Source organism: Carassius gibelio, chromosome B20 (assembly GCF_023724105.1).
Source record: "Carassius gibelio isolate Cgi1373 ecotype wild population from Czech Republic chromosome B20, carGib1.2-hapl.c, whole genome shotgun sequence".
Lineage (NCBI taxonomy): Eukaryota > Metazoa > Chordata > Actinopteri > Cypriniformes > Cyprinidae > Carassius > Carassius gibelio.
Window position 1 is genome coordinate 4,459,414 of NC_068415.1, and position 14,982 is coordinate 4,474,395.

Genomic DNA, 14,982 nt, shown 5'->3' on the forward strand with positions numbered 1-14,982 from the left:
TTCAGGCTGATCTCTAAATCATCAAAATGCATCGGTTGTACACTATTTATAAGATCAGGCATTATGGGAAGTAGTGCACTACATAGGAAAGTGTACACTACAGTTCAGACTATAAAATGGCTAATGCAACTTATAGTTCAGTAAAGTGACATATAGTTTTATTTTCATTAATGTTTTTCCATTAATATCGCTCTGGCCGCAGGTGAGCATTTCCTAGGTGTTCTTCCACAATTATACTTCTAAACATTAATGAAAATCACAAGGAAAACTCCCTTTGTCTCTAAAAGCTGTATCAAATCATAATGAGCTGCTCAAACTCTGAAGCCACTTGTGATGCCAATACAAATACAGCCAATACAAGTTAGCTATGTGTGTTTCACATTGCTACAAACAGGAGTGCAGAGGAAAGGAATCAAACCGCCCTTTCCTGAAATGGATTTTATATAAACAGAGGAAAGGTGTGATGCTTTAACTGTGCTTTGAAGATGATTTGAGTTTTGAAAGTATTCTGCCATACAGTTCTACTTCAGCCTGTTTCTTCTGTTACAACTTCCAGATATGCACCGTTAAGATGTTATGTCACACTGATAACTTGGATTTTTACATTTGTGTTTATATATTGGTTATTCTTGTTATTCAGTATCTTTTCATGTCCCAGTATGTCTTACTATATTGGATAAAATAGTAAATTCCCAATTAGCAAAGGAAGAAATAATTTTAGTTCATTTTAATTTCATGCTAAAAGAAAACTAAGAGAACATCTAGTGATTTTTAAATCACTACCATGATTAATACCACTTTGCCATGTCCAAAACATACAGTAAAATAGTTATATTACAGGTGTTTTTTTTTCTAAGTAGGTTTTCTTCGGGATATGAAGTAGTCTGGGGATCTTCAGTACCATCTAGTGCTCAGTTAGGAATGTGCAGTTATTCGTCCTAATAAGCTGCCGTGGCAGTGCAGGATCTTGTTGCTGATGAATCAATATTGTGGTGAAAGCATGCTCTCTATACATGCAAATTGTAGCCTACTTGAGCTGTGCAAACCAATAATGAACCAAGATTAAGCATACAATGTTTTATTTGATAAAGTGTTTAAGTTAATAAAATTGCGGGATAATTTCTTAGTGCGATATTACGTAACGCGCAAAGATGTGTGTACATGGGAGTTGTAGTTTATTTGTGTTTGATTCTTTTCAACGGCCGATTATTTCAGCTTGGTCTCAAAACTCCAAGTCCCATAATGCCTTGCTCGAGCGTCCTGAACGCCAACGCTTAATAAACGCAATGACAGTAATCCCCCGCTGCCATAGTGACAGCGCAAGAGAACCGGGCAGATAAACGAAAATAGGTTTTGGTGTTTATCTGTGCATTTACCCACAGAAATAATGGACAGTTCCGGGAAAGAAAAGGAGGCAATTCAGCTCATGGCTGAAGCCGATAAGAAAGTGAAGTCTTCCGGCTCGTTTTTAGGAGGAATGTTTGGGTGAGATTAAATACATGCTTCCTTCCCTATGTTTCCGATCAGCCCGCTAACGTTAGACTGTTTAAAATATCATATCGTCAGTATGATCATGTTGCTAACCTTTGGTTTTATGTTACCGGTTAATACTCAGTTTTTATTTGCATAAAAGCTAAAAATGTATATGAATCTTATTGTAACGTTACAAGGTCCAGTAACAGGACTGTGACAGGCCGCTTTGCGCATCAATCGATAGAAAAAAGGGCTCGTTCATTACAATGCATAGCTGATTTTTTAAATATATATATATATAACGATTTTTGCATGATCATGACGTAAATAATGATAACAACTGATGTTATTTCATGATCGGGCTGCTAAGTGCAGTGTTTTGTGTTTGGCGCATTAGTGGCGCAGTGGCTGCAGTATTTACATGTTTTTTCTTTTTTATGTCAGTCTAATATTTTTTTTATAAGGTAACACGTACAATGGTACTACCATCTTTATACATATTTATGGTTTATATGGGCTTTTTTCTGTAATGCTTATAAATGTACTTGAAGTTTGAATCTTTTACACATTATGTAATAGTAATGTTTAGTTAATGTGAAATAAAATATGGTACTATTTTATTATTCATATTAAATGAATAATAATAAATTAAGTGTACTGATACATTTTATGACAAATGAAATGAAATATTACATTTGTTAGAATAAATTACAATTTTAACTTATTTTTTTAAATGTATATTCAAATTAAAAAAATAAATAATAATTGTTATAATTTATCATTTTAGACCTTACAAAAATGGCAAATTAAAGCCATTCTTTAGTTTATATCTGTATTTTTTGCAGAGCCTTGTGTTAACTGAAACTGAACGGAGATCCTTTATTGACACCACAAACATATTCAGGACATATTCACTGTTATTTCTAGTAAACAAGTTCTGACCTAGTTTGTTGTGAAATTGATTTATTTCAAATAGTTTTAATTAATATGATATGAGGCACTTAAAAACTGACCCAATTGAATAGTGCCTCGAGGACACAAGTTATCTAGGACCTTTCTGTTATACCAGCTATAATATTCTGATTCCTATCTATCTATCTATCTATCTATCTATAAATAAAAATACAATGTTACTTTTAAATCCTAACCGATATTTAGAAAGTGTTTACCTTCTGGCTTGTAGATTTATTAAGAAAACCTGATAGTTTTCATTAAGATATTAAAGTAGGAAAAGGATATAACTGCTTCTTCCCACGTTTTTCAGAGGAAATCAAAAAGTGGAAGAGGCATGTGAGATGTACGCCAGAGCAGCCAACATGTTCAAAATGGCCAAAAACTGGAGTGGTATGTGCTTTTTAGTGGTGCAGACATGGCATACTTCATCTTTGTTGTATTATATAATACATTGTTTCATCCATTTTAATATATGTTGAACTGCTAAAATATAAATATTTCTAAATGAATATAATCTCATTATTGAAGTTGCCCTAATGTTATCTTGAATAATTGTACAGCTTTGTTTGTAATTAGCAGGATATATTAAGATGTTTACTGTACATGTATATTCTCCTGACGAGGTTCGTGTGTTTGTATCCAGCTGCAGGAAATGCTTTCTGTCAGGCAGCCAGACTTCACATGCAGCTTCAGAATAAACATGATTCGGCCACCAGCTACATCGATGCAGGAAACGCCTTCAAGAAGGCAGATCCACAGGGTGAGGCCACTGACCCCCAGCTTCATGACATTCAGTTGATTTATTCAGAATAAACAGACGTTGATGCATCTCAAGACGAGTATATAATATATTCAATTCAAGTTTATTTGTATAGCGCTTTTTAAGATACAAATCATTACAAAGCAACTTTACAGAAAATTACATTTCTACAATATTTAGATTTATATATGACTTGTTGATCCGTCATATACTTTTAAACAAGTTCATCCTATCACTTTATTGCCGAGTGGATTCATTAAATGAATCTCCTTTTTCTAAAACTATTGTTTCTGTGTGAACTGAATATTATTTCTATATTATAGTAGTAATTATTCATATTTTTAATGAATCTTTATAAACATTTTAGATTTTTTTTTACTATTTTGTTTGTTTTTATTGTTTTTTTTTAATATTTTTAAATAATATCTCTGTATAGCTTTAATGTTTTTTTTTTTTTATATTATTTATAATTATTTACTTAATTATTTTAATACTTTAAACATCTTTTATTTCACATAACATCATTATAACAACAATATTATATAAATCCTTTCTAATTTTCACCCCCACCGCCATATTTCTTTTATTTCAGGTTTATTTTAGTTTATAATAACAATACCAGTTCTGGAAGTTTTAAGAACCTCAGAACAGTGAAGCTCAGATAAAGAATATTGTCCTTTAGACTGTATGATTCTACAGTTGTTGATGATATCAGTTTGTGAAGGTAGAAATGATGACACAGTCCATTCAAAAATGTTGCAAAAATCAAAGAAAGTGTGCATTTGTCCATACAGTTTCTTAGAAATGTAAATAATTTGAACTGTTCTTTAGACACAATAATTCAGCTGCGAATGCAATAAAGAGATAAAGTGCATGTTTATACATTCACACATATGTACTGTCAGTTTATTAAAAAGGTAATCAAATGAATTGCATGTGACTAATTTGTTTAATCTAAAAGCAGGTTGAAGAATAAAACACTCAACAGACATAAAGCAACTTTAGATAAATAGTTTTATTTGTTTATCATTGATCAGAAGTCTGACTGTCTAACTCTTCCTTCTCCTTCTCTTTGATGCTTGCGATTAGAGGCTATCAAGTGCTTAAACGCAGCCATTGATATTTACACAGACATGGTAAGATGATTTTGTAGCGGTCAAAATCATAGTTCATATAATGTTCATCCGGGCTGTTCTACTGCTGTACTGTTTTATCATCAAGGAGATTTTTAAACAGCAGTTCGTGATTTTAGCCATTTAGAAATCCACCAACTATTACAGAAACTCCCAAAGAGCAGTTTAACAGCACACTTTATAACAGACAGTAAGGCTTTCCTTCCCCTTTCTGGAAGAAAAATCATAAATGAGGCCCAGAACCTGTATCAAAGCACATATGGAATTAAGAAAGCATGTTGATGTTCAGATGGAAAAGCTTGATAGATAGTGAATGAGATATTCAACTGACGGTCAGTTTCATCAAGTCTTCTTCTTTCGGTGTTCAGGGAAGATTCACCATCGCAGCCAAGCATCATATCACAATCGCTGAGGTGTACGAATCAGAGCTGGTGGACATTGAGAAGGTACAAAAATCTTAATTTACTGTTTCTTATGCTGAGATTGGAGAGTGCTGTAAGAACACTATATTTTTTAGGACATTGATTTGGAAGTAGTATGCGTGTAAAACGCAAAAACAACTGGATTGGTGCTTCTAATTCAACATATGTCCATAAGCTAAATTTACAAATGTTTTCCTCATCTCAAAATGCATTTTAGGCAATGTGCTGTCTTGCCAATACGAAGGCTTGAAGTGTAAATTAGCCAAATTAATTTACGTGCACAAACTTACACTGATTATGTTTAATTTTTAAGTTCATGCATTAAACATTGTTCTCTTCTCTGCAAAAGCCCAGTCCAGAAATTATGTAATATTATTTAATGTTAACAATAAATTCATTAATAATAATAATAATAAGTTATTGATAATAAATGATTATTATTTATTATAATAATAAATAATAAATATAAATCCATATTTATAAATATAGGTTACGCTCTTAATGGGGTTCTTTTCCAAGCGAGTTCATTAGCAGTCTAGAAGAAAAAAACAGAGAAAATAATATATTTTCAGAGAGAATAACAAAAAATTACAATAAAATATTAATAATGAGAATAATAAATTATTATTATTATTGATAATTATTATTATAATGCATCATTTATTTATTAAGGTCATGGTTTAAATGGGTTTCTTTTTCCAGAATGTTCATAAACATTTAAGTCAATACCTAGATTTTTCCTTCAATAATAATTGCAATAAAAAGTATTCATTAATTATAATAATAATACTTTTTTTTCTTATTTTTAAAGATAACTATTTGGCATTTTTGCTTTTATTACTACAGGACAGTATTTAGACAGGAAGCCAAGTGGGAAAGAGGCAGGGTCTGCGAGCTCGGGACGCCTGAAGCGCAGCAGCTCTATATGTCACGAGGCTGTTGGCGCCAACTCATTATAATATTAATACAAATTATTACTGGCAATTATAACAAATTATTATTATTATTTTTAATAGATCATTAATATTTTATAATAATAATAAAAACTAAATCATTATTGATATTACAGTTATAGAAATTAATGATAAATTAGTATTATTAATAAATAATACATTTGGTTTTGCAAATTTGTATAATATTTCATGAATATTTCTTCTGATAGTTATCAGCTATAGTTGTGTTTTTGTGAATGTAAACACAAAGTGTTTTACAGAATAAAATTCTGTGATAATTTAAGATGAATTCTGTTTTTGGTTGTCCAAAGGCGATTGCACATTATGAACAAGCTGCTGACTATTACAAAGGAGAGGAATCAAACAGGTAAGTCTTCTGGGCAGAAGCCATATAATCAAGGTCTTGTTCTCTCCTGTTTAACCACTTAGTTTCTGAGGAGAGGTTTGTAAGATTAATTACAGCATTTTGAATGTTTCTTTAAGTTTTGATATGCTCTGTTTGCTTAATTTACAGCTCTGCAAACAAGTGTCTGCTGAAGGTGGCTTCATACAGCGCTCAGTTAGAGCAGTACCCGAAAGCAATCGAGATTTATGAGCAGGTAAGCCATCTGTCAGTCTCCTGCAGATTCTTTCCACATTTCTCGCTCACCGGCATTCCCTAAATCACTCGGGAATTCTTGTCCGTGTGTGTAAACAGGTTGGAACCAACACCATGGACAATCCCCTACTGAAATACAGCGCCAAAGAATACTTCTTCAAAGCGTCCTTGTGCCACTTCATCGTGGACGAGCTAAACGCAAAGGTCAGCTCTCCATCAGCTCATCGTGCACACAGATATACGGAGAACTGCTGCAGATAATATGCATGTCTTTTTTTTTGTAGCTTGCTGTTGAAAAGTATGAAGAGATGTTTCCAGCCTTCTCAGATTCAAGAGAATGCAAGCTTCTGAAGGTTTGTAATAATAGACTTTCCAGCATATAAAACACATTTTGTAATTGGGCTGGTTTTGACTAGTAGGTAGAGTCTGGTTATGATGAATTAAAAATATTTAGAACCGCTCGCTCGAAGTATTTAATTGACATCTCAGTGTCAAGTGTTTATCAATTTTAAAAATGCTACTTTCCTGTTTAAGGATTTAAATAACTTTCTTATTGTACAATACTTCAAAAATATTCATTGTTGTATACTTTATAAGAGGTTTTGTTTTTACAGAAACTTCTAGAGGCCCATGAGGAGCAAAATGCAGAGGCTTTCACAGAAGCAGTATGAATTTTACCTTCAGCTCCTTTTTAAAAAATCTTTGTTATCTTTGTTAAAAAAGTACAATTAATTACAATATTTTCAATATTAAAGTACTTAATACTTCAATCTGGAGCGGGACGGTTGATGTGTTCAAGTCATTTCGAAAAGATCATATTTGTGCATTACATTGGTACATTGCCATCTTTCTCTGTATTCATGAATACAAATTTCCCGAGAGGACTTGAACACACCATATCTACTCAGCCAGTTTCTTATTTTTGCAGTTTTGTTTTGGTGGCACTTACGCTACAGAAATTTCGCACTGTGTTCATTCAGGTGAAGGAGTTCGACTCCATCTCACGCTTGGACCAGTGGCACACCACCTTGCTTCTGCGGATCAAGAAGACCATTCAGGGGGACGAGGGCGACCTAAAATGATCTGGACAGTGGGGCGATCACCCACTGCATGGCACCCCCCCCCGCCCCTTCCATTTCACATCAGTTTTGTGCAATGGCCAAGTCCGGGTTTCCCAAAACAGTATGTCAAAATGTATTGCTGCAACATTTCTAGAGAATATACTTCTAAGCCTGTACTGTTACATTGATATCCAGTTATATAATATAGCACATATCAAAAATTTAGCACTCCAGTTCATTACGAGGGTATTTCTGGAAACACGGAGTGAACGGATCCAGGAGAGGGAAATTCAAGGATACAGTGGGGATTTGAGATAGTCCTGGAGTTCTTTTGCAAAGGTCACTGAATTGCGATGTGCTAGAGCTGCATGAACTGTACAGATGTCATTATTCAGTCACTGCAGCAGGACCGTGTATTATTATTATTATTATTATTATTTAGATTTTGTTTTGTCTGCTCACACTAGTTGGCATGCAGGCCTTAAAATGCATTTAATAACATCAGACATTCATGCAGGACCGAGAAAATTTCAGTTTCCCACTCTCCATCATTTTGAATTGGTATTTAAATAATTACAAAAATGTCTTGTCATACCTTTTATCCACTCTTTGAAATGTAACTCTTTATTTAATAAAATTATTATCTGAACTCTTAAAATTAGTCATAATATTATTCGTCTAATAATATAAGTATATATTATTAATCTAATAATATTGCGTTAGTAAAAATTTTAATAATTTTACATTATATTTTTACACTGCCTATCATCTCCATCAGCATTGAATTTGAGGTGTTTGTAAAATCCTTGTATTAACATGCTCTATGTGTGTGTCGTGTTGTGAATGCGTAGCTCATGTACACTCTTCACTCCTGAGGTCTCTAGCAGCGCATGTCATCTGTGTTCTACGTGTCGTGATGTCTGTATTATATCATATTCTAGAGTTTTTAAAGAAGCCATGAAGACAGTACAGTACCAGACGATGTGCTTTCCCACAGAACAACTGATGTCTTTGCTGAATGTCTGTGAGAATGCACAGGAATAAAAATCAATACTAAAATGGCTACTCGATTCAAGCAAGTGAAAGTCTGTTTTATTTATCTAGTGGTGTTCACTAAGCATCTCAATTTTGTAATGCTACATAAGTGTTGCTTTGTTGCTGAGCAATGTTTGTACTGCAACCTAGACGAAGACTCAAAGAATATGGCTAGTTAAGAAAAAGTAAACAAGTTTATGTAAATAACATTTAAAAAATAAAGAATATTATATATATATATAAATTAAATTTAATCACTTTTATTCTCTATATTTCAATCCAAAATCTAAATCACAAGTGTAAAAAAACAAAAGGAAGCTGAATTCAGTAGACACTTTATTGAGTGATTTTAAGGTGCTCTGTCATGACTGCAAATCATAATACACATAATAGGGTACTAAAAATGAAGTATTGTGTTTACTAATATGCAGTTCACTTTGATGTAGAGTTGAACATAATAAATATCGGCAAAAAACATTACTGACAACAAAAAAGCAAATTGGAGTTTTTACAAGAATCACACAAAAAAAATAACTATTTAATGACAAGATGTCATTAAAGGGGAAATAGTTGTGAGCAGAACTGAACATTGTGATTCAAGAATTGTACTAGTTATACATTATAGAAGGTTTTATAAAGCGAAAGAGTATTTACAGCTGACAATTTAAAGCAAAGCTTGATTGCAACATGATTAACGAGTATTTGCAACGGAAGCAGGTAGACTCTACTCTCCTCCTGAGATTTCCATGTTGTTTGAAGCCTCTGCAGACTGTATGTTTTCGCTGACTTCCTGTTGGGTGTCTGCACAGCCCGTCTCTTCCAGCGTAACAGCCTGGACTGACACGCACTCAGCCGAAGCCAGACCGTTCTCTGTTGCTTCAGCTTCTGATGTCGCTGCAGTGGTTGCTGGAGCCAGTATGGTGTCTGAAACGTGACTGGCCACGGTGATGGGCACAGAACTGGATATCGAAGGGGACACGCTGATGGAATGTGTGACCGAAATGGGAATGGAAAAGGGAACGGTCACAGGCATCCCGACTGCAGAAGCATCCAGAGAGATCACACTGGTGCCGTCCGTGGTGACTAAGGGCTGCAGTTGCGTGCCGGCGGGGACTTCGGTCTGGATGACCGTGAGGCCGCCCAGGGCCGTGTGGCTGACCAGTGCGATGGTCCCAGGTCCGGCCCAGTCTCCAGAAATGGTCACGGGCTCTCCGGAAACAGCCACCACTTCTTGGGTCTTCTGTGCATTGCTCTCAGGAGCCTGGGCTTCGGAAACAGTGACAGACACCTTCTCCTTCTTCTGAGAAGAGCCTTTGGGTTTCTTGACTCTGTCTTCAACATTTCCCTCCAGAACAACCAGGTAGTTCTTCCATGGAGTTTGTTTGTCATGGGTCTGCATAGAGAGAGTCTGGTTAAACTAAGTCCCTAAGCAAACTGCTAAATCCCTACTGGGTTAACTTGCTTGATGTCAGTCCAGACTTACTGTGTGAGTTTGAACTGTAAATAACCAATAAAGAGGAACTGGTGCACTACCAGGATGCTCACCTCTGATTTAATGATTCAAAAAAATTAACATTGTATTATAATTAAAAATAATTATTTCTATTTGAATATATTTAAAAAAGTATTTTTTTCCTGTGATGCAAAGCTTATTTTTCAGCATCATTACTCCAGTCTTCAGTGTCACATGATCCTACAGAACTCATTCTAATGTGCTGATTTGCTGATCAAGAAACATTTATTGTTAAATGTTAAAAACACTTTTTTTAGAAAGTTTTTTTTTGTTTTAAATAGAAAGTTCAAAAGAACAGCATTTATTTAAAACCGTAAACCCTCGCTGAATAAAAGCATTAATTTCTTAATAAAGAAATCTTACCCAAACTTTTCAATGGTAGGAAATTCAGTAACAGGTTGAGTTGGGATTTGTTATATGCATACTGGTGGCTATAAAAATATTTACAGCCCTTTCTGCACTTTTTGAACCATTTATAGATCAATGCATTATTATTTAATGTAATGTAATCCTGTGGGCGTAAATATTTTTTTATAGCATCTATGAACCCACTAATAAAAGTGTGCTGTGTAGAGTGACAGGATCTTTACCAGGGTGTGTCGGCGTACGGTGGACTTGTCTGTAAACGTTCTTCCACACATGCTGCACATGTACGGCTTCTCTCCCGTGTGGATTCTCTGATGTCTCTGCAGGGCATTGAGTTGAGTGAACTGCTTATCACAGTCCTTGCAATGATACGGCCTTTCACCTGTGAAGAAGGCAGCAGTGTCAGCTGATAAGTTCTGGTTTTAATGATTGTGCATGTTCTATAATATACACAAACCTGCATACCGTACATCAGTGCTTGATAATTGCCAAATTTCTAATGCAATTATTTATAGCACATTGGTGTCTTTCATTAAATTGCTGCTACAATTGTTTTATATTTCCAATATGCTTTAGTACATGTGGCTGCAAAGACTATTTGTGTTCTTTTTAAGTGAGATGCATATCAATATTGGATGATTTGTGAAGGATACCTGTGTGTATTTTCATATGCTGGTGGAGGGAGTTCCTCTGAGCAAACGCTCTTCCGCAGGTTTCACATTTATAGGGCCTGGATCCTGAATGGATTCTGTTGTGATGTTTCAGGTATTCTTTGGATGCAAAGCTCTTCCCACAGTTCTCACACATGAACGGCTTTTCACCTAGACAGAGAAGAGGAGGGCGTCATCTTTTGGCATCTTACTCTTTCTCTTTATGTAACAGGAATCCATTGGCTCACCTGTGTGGCATCTCTTGTGGTAAGACAGCATGTGGTTCTGGGTAAATCTGGCATCACAGAGGTCACAGGCGAAAGGTTTCTCTCCGGTGTGGATCCTGGATTAAAAATACAAGATGGAATATGTAAATAGAAAATGATGTTCACTTGGGATGCATAACATATCTGTGACATATCTTTTGGTATCTGCAATATTTAGCATTTTTTTAACTTTCAAATAAATATGAATGAACCAATTTTAGTATATAAAAATATTTTTCTGCATTGCTATTCTTAGCTCTTATATTATTTACATTTATGCATTTAGCAGACGCTTTTATGCATAAATGTAAATAATATAATATAACAGACCAATATTATATAATGGTTGGTTGTAAAAAAAAAAAAAGAAATTATATATATATATATATATATATATATATATATATATATATATATATATATATATATATATATATTCTGCATTTAGCAGACACTTTTATTCATAAAATTGAATAATATATCAAGCAGATGCTTTCCTTCATAAACATCAATAATGTAACTTAATATTATCATATCATAAAAACAACTAGATATTATTTATTTCTTATATACTTATTCATAAATGTAAATATAACATTCAATTAATTTATGGATATAAATCAATTGAATTAAATATAAAAACAACTGGATTATTTTATATAAATATAAAATATTTAAAAACATATATTCCCATATATATATATAAAGACTGAATTATTCTACATTTTAATAATATAATGTAATAGATATATATTTATAAATGTAAATAATATTTTGCAAATATTATATTATGATCAGTTACTAAACTTTACATAAAAACAACTATTTTTTATGTTGATATATATTTTGTGATTACTTGTGCAAAACTCACTATAGTTGTTACTATTTAAACTAGAGTTTATGTATTTGGTACCCTAATATTTAGGGTGTAGGGTTTGGGGTTTGTTCGTATTAATTGTATGACCTAAACTAGTGCATCCCTGATGTTGCCCACTACCTCTGATGTGTCTTGAGCGCTGAACTCTGGGAGAATCTGGATCCGCACTCATCACATTTGTAGGGTTTGTGTCCCGAGTGTGTCCTCTCATGCAGTGTGAGGGCAGTTTTGGAGCTCAGAGATTTGCCACAGATGTGGCAGTAGTGTCTGTCCGTGCCGCCCTCGTGCACCTGCCGTCTGTGCCGGGTCACATCCTTCTTGCGCTTGAAGGTTTTGTTGCAGACATCGCAGGGAAAGAGCCTCTCGTCGTTGTGCACGTGGCGCTGGTGGATTTTCAGGTTGCAGCGGTTGGCGAACGTCTGCTGGCAGATGTCACAGCGAAACGTGGTGTCCATCTGGACCCCGTGGCTGACCTTCAAGTGCTTCAGGTAGCTCTTCTCGTAATAGAAGGAACGGCTGCATTTCTCACATACGTGCTTTGCGGTTCCTCTCTTGATTTCCTTCTCGACTTCATCGGCCTCGTCCATTTCCTCATTAGGCTGGAAGTCTGATTCTTGAGAGTCTTCTTCAGGCACATCAAGAGATGACACAGACCCAGTGTCATCACAAGCATCTTTTTCACAAGGATCTTGTGGTGTTTGCTCCTCTTCTCCTGTGTCGGATTCATAAAGGGTTTCTGGTTTCTTCCTCTTTGGCTTTTTCAGAGAAGCGTCCACAGACACTCTGCGACCCGCTAACCTTCTGCTTCTCCTGTCTGGTCCTGTCTCCTTCACATTTTCAGGCACTTTTAAAGACTTTTTTCTCTTCATCGCTCTTTTCACAGGTGCTTGTTTTGTCTTGACTTTAGTATTTGGAGCATTTAAATCCTTGCCGTCTTTCTGCAGAGTTTCATCTAAAACGCTGCTGGGAATTTCTGCCTCGCAAGCATCCACTAAGTCCTGGCACTTCAGGAGTTTAGCCATTTGCAGTATGCTGCTGATGTAACTCCTCTCCACCTCGATTTTTCCTAAATACGCATACTCTAAGAATTTCTCAAATGCATATGGTAAGCTGTCAGACAAGAATATCTTTTTCACTTGGTCATTAGCTAACAGATGGGACTCGAAGTAACCGCTGGATGCGGCGAGGACCACCTTATGGGCTTCAAACTCCTCCAGCTCTCCTTGAAAATCCGCCTGCACTGTGATGTCACACAGGTTTCCCATGGTCCTCAGCTTCCACATGGCATTGAGCACATTTTTATGGTGAGAGCTGGATTGCAGTTTAACCAATCCATAACTCATTGTCTCTGGTTTCTGCAGCTGTCAGAAGGATGTAAAGAAAGCAAGTCATTTATTAGACACACACACAAATATATATATAGGCTTAGACTTAAAGAGACTGGCTGTTAATATAATGATAAAACTGACTTTTAAACACCTTAGAAATTACTTTCTAAGTGAGTTTGTTTTATAGTTAATAAATTATTATAACAAATACATTTCTGTACAAAGGGTTTTTTTATCTAGATAAATATTAAGCTATTTATTGTGCATGCTAAACTTTAGCTTTGTATGTCACGGTAACGGCCCAAAATAAACCAATAGTCCAATCCCATTCAGATACCTTTAATTTGCATAGTTCTTTATACGAGTTCATTTTAAATTAACTGCTTCGTTGCAGAAACCGTCAAGAGAAAATAAAGAGAATAAGGAGACGCTAAAGCAGTTAGCATCATTAGCTTTGTGTTCAGATGAGCGATATCTGTGCTAATTGAACTTAAAAGCGAGGCACACGTCAATAGATCATATGTTTAATGTCCATCTGTGACATGCGGTGAAAGGAGGGTTTGCATAGCAGGCTAGAAATTTCTTACCGTAAGGCCAGTAAAACGGCAGCCCTGTACAAATCAAATCCACAGGCACAACAAGAGTATTTCCGGTAGAACGCGCACCCAGCGACCATTAGAGCCGAAGGCATCATGGGAAATAGAGTTTTTCTTTTATGGATGATTCCCGATAGGTTTAATGGTGTATTTTTTAAATGACTTATTCTATCTGTTAATAGTAATTATATAATAAATCTTTAATTTAATTATTTTGTTGTGCAATTAATGTGCAAATACGTAAAGTATAAAGTTCTCTCTTTTTTTATTTGTATTTTGTATGGTTAGGTGAGATTAGCCTGCATCACATAACACACACACACACACACACACACTTATACTCGCGCGTCTATATCAGATGAAAGCTTTATCAATCCTCTGATCAGTTATTGTTTTATATTTTCAGATTCGATTTTTCTATGTAAAAACTTTTTTTTTGTTGTTGTTGTCAGAGTTAAAGGTAAGTGGGAAAATATTGCTCACGCTGTAAACACAGCCACCCACTTACTCTGTTCCTGTGGCTTGTGACCTTTGCTAAAGATATTGCTCTTAAAATATTAAAGGGCAACTATGTTCACAGGAAACCCACCCTTTCTATTTTCACCTTTGAATGTACAGTAAGGGCTGCAGATACAGTCTGCATGCATGTTTTGGAACAAAATGACCAGTGAGCTCTCAGACCATACCAGTGCAGGCGTATAGAGATTTGTGCAGCCTTCAGTTACAATCTGTAACACCAGCTTCCAGAATCATGTTAACAGATGGACAGAGATAAATATAGATGAAGCCCAACAAGCTTAGTTTTAGGTTTTATTACAGACCTGCTGGCAGTAAATGAATGGGCTCCGAACTGAATCACACAAAATTGCATCACACATATAGCCACGTTTTTAAACACATCTTCTGATGTTATGTAAGGCCTCTAGCTATTTAATATCAAAAATACATATTCTGTAGATTAAAGCTGTTAGGAATAGCATACTATTATTCATAATAT

General features: G+C 35.0%; 2 protein-coding genes across 4 annotated transcripts; one reads left to right on the top strand and one right to left on the bottom strand.

The window, feature by feature from the left end:
• Positions 1–1,288: 1,288 nt before the first annotated feature.
• On the top strand, positions 1,289–8,424 carry napbb (N-ethylmaleimide-sensitive factor attachment protein, beta b). Of its 2 annotated transcripts, XM_052586880.1 has the most exons (11): positions 1,289–1,485; positions 2,738–2,817; positions 3,071–3,187; positions 4,277–4,323; positions 4,689–4,766; positions 6,007–6,062; positions 6,210–6,294; positions 6,393–6,497; positions 6,578–6,646; positions 6,908–6,958; positions 7,274–8,424. In XM_052586880.1, the coding sequence occupies exons 1-11, from the start codon at positions 1,388–1,390 to the stop codon at positions 7,373–7,375; spliced, it is 888 nt and encodes a 295-aa protein (XP_052442840.1). In that variant the 5' UTR covers positions 1,289–1,387; the 3' UTR covers positions 7,376–8,424. The 2 variants fall into 2 exon arrangements, with proteins under 2 accessions (XP_052442840.1, XP_052442841.1); XM_052586881.1 differs by lacking the exon at positions 4,277–4,323 and having other exon boundaries at positions 1,416–1,485.
• Positions 8,425–8,709: 285 nt separating this feature from the next.
• On the bottom strand, positions 8,710–14,067 carry gzf1 (GDNF-inducible zinc finger protein 1). Of its 2 annotated transcripts, none has more exons than XM_052586879.1 (6): positions 13,977–14,067; positions 12,182–13,422; positions 11,167–11,261; positions 10,922–11,089; positions 10,493–10,650; positions 8,710–9,782 (listed from the first exon to the last, which is right to left on the bottom strand). In XM_052586879.1, exons 2-6 carry the CDS (start codon positions 13,402–13,404, stop codon positions 9,114–9,116), a joined length of 2,313 nt encoding a protein of 770 aa, XP_052442839.1. In that variant the 5' UTR covers positions 13,405–13,422; positions 13,977–14,067; the 3' UTR covers positions 8,710–9,113. The 2 variants fall into 2 exon arrangements, with proteins under 2 accessions (XP_052442839.1, XP_052442838.1); XM_052586878.1 differs by lacking the exon at positions 13,977–14,067 and adding an exon at positions 13,727–13,922.
• Positions 14,068–14,982: the final 915 nt, after the last annotated feature.

Bases quoted from the DNA above. Each gene is read 5' to 3' on its own strand.
- napbb (XM_052586880.1), top strand. From the start codon at position 1,388: ATGGACAGTTCCGGGAAAGAAAAGGAGGCAATTCAGCTCATGGCTGAA. The intron at 1,486-2,737 runs GTGAGATTAAAT...CACGTTTTTCAG, and splicing joins TTTTTAGGAGGAATGTTTGG to AGGAAATCAAAAAGTGGAAG. The intron at 6,959-7,273 runs GTATGAATTTTA...GTGTTCATTCAG, and splicing joins CAGAGGCTTTCACAGAAGCA to GTGAAGGAGTTCGACTCCAT.
- gzf1 (XM_052586878.1), bottom strand. From the start codon at position 13,759: ATGAACTCGTATAAAGAACTATGCAAATTAAAG. The intron at 11,090-11,166 runs GTGAGCCAATGG...TTCTCTGTCTAG, and splicing joins CCACAAGAGATGCCACACAG to GTGAAAAGCCGTTCATGTGT. The intron at 9,783-10,492 runs GTAAAGATCCTG...CTCTCTATGCAG, and splicing joins CCGTACGCCGACACACCCTG to ACCCATGACAAACAAACTCC.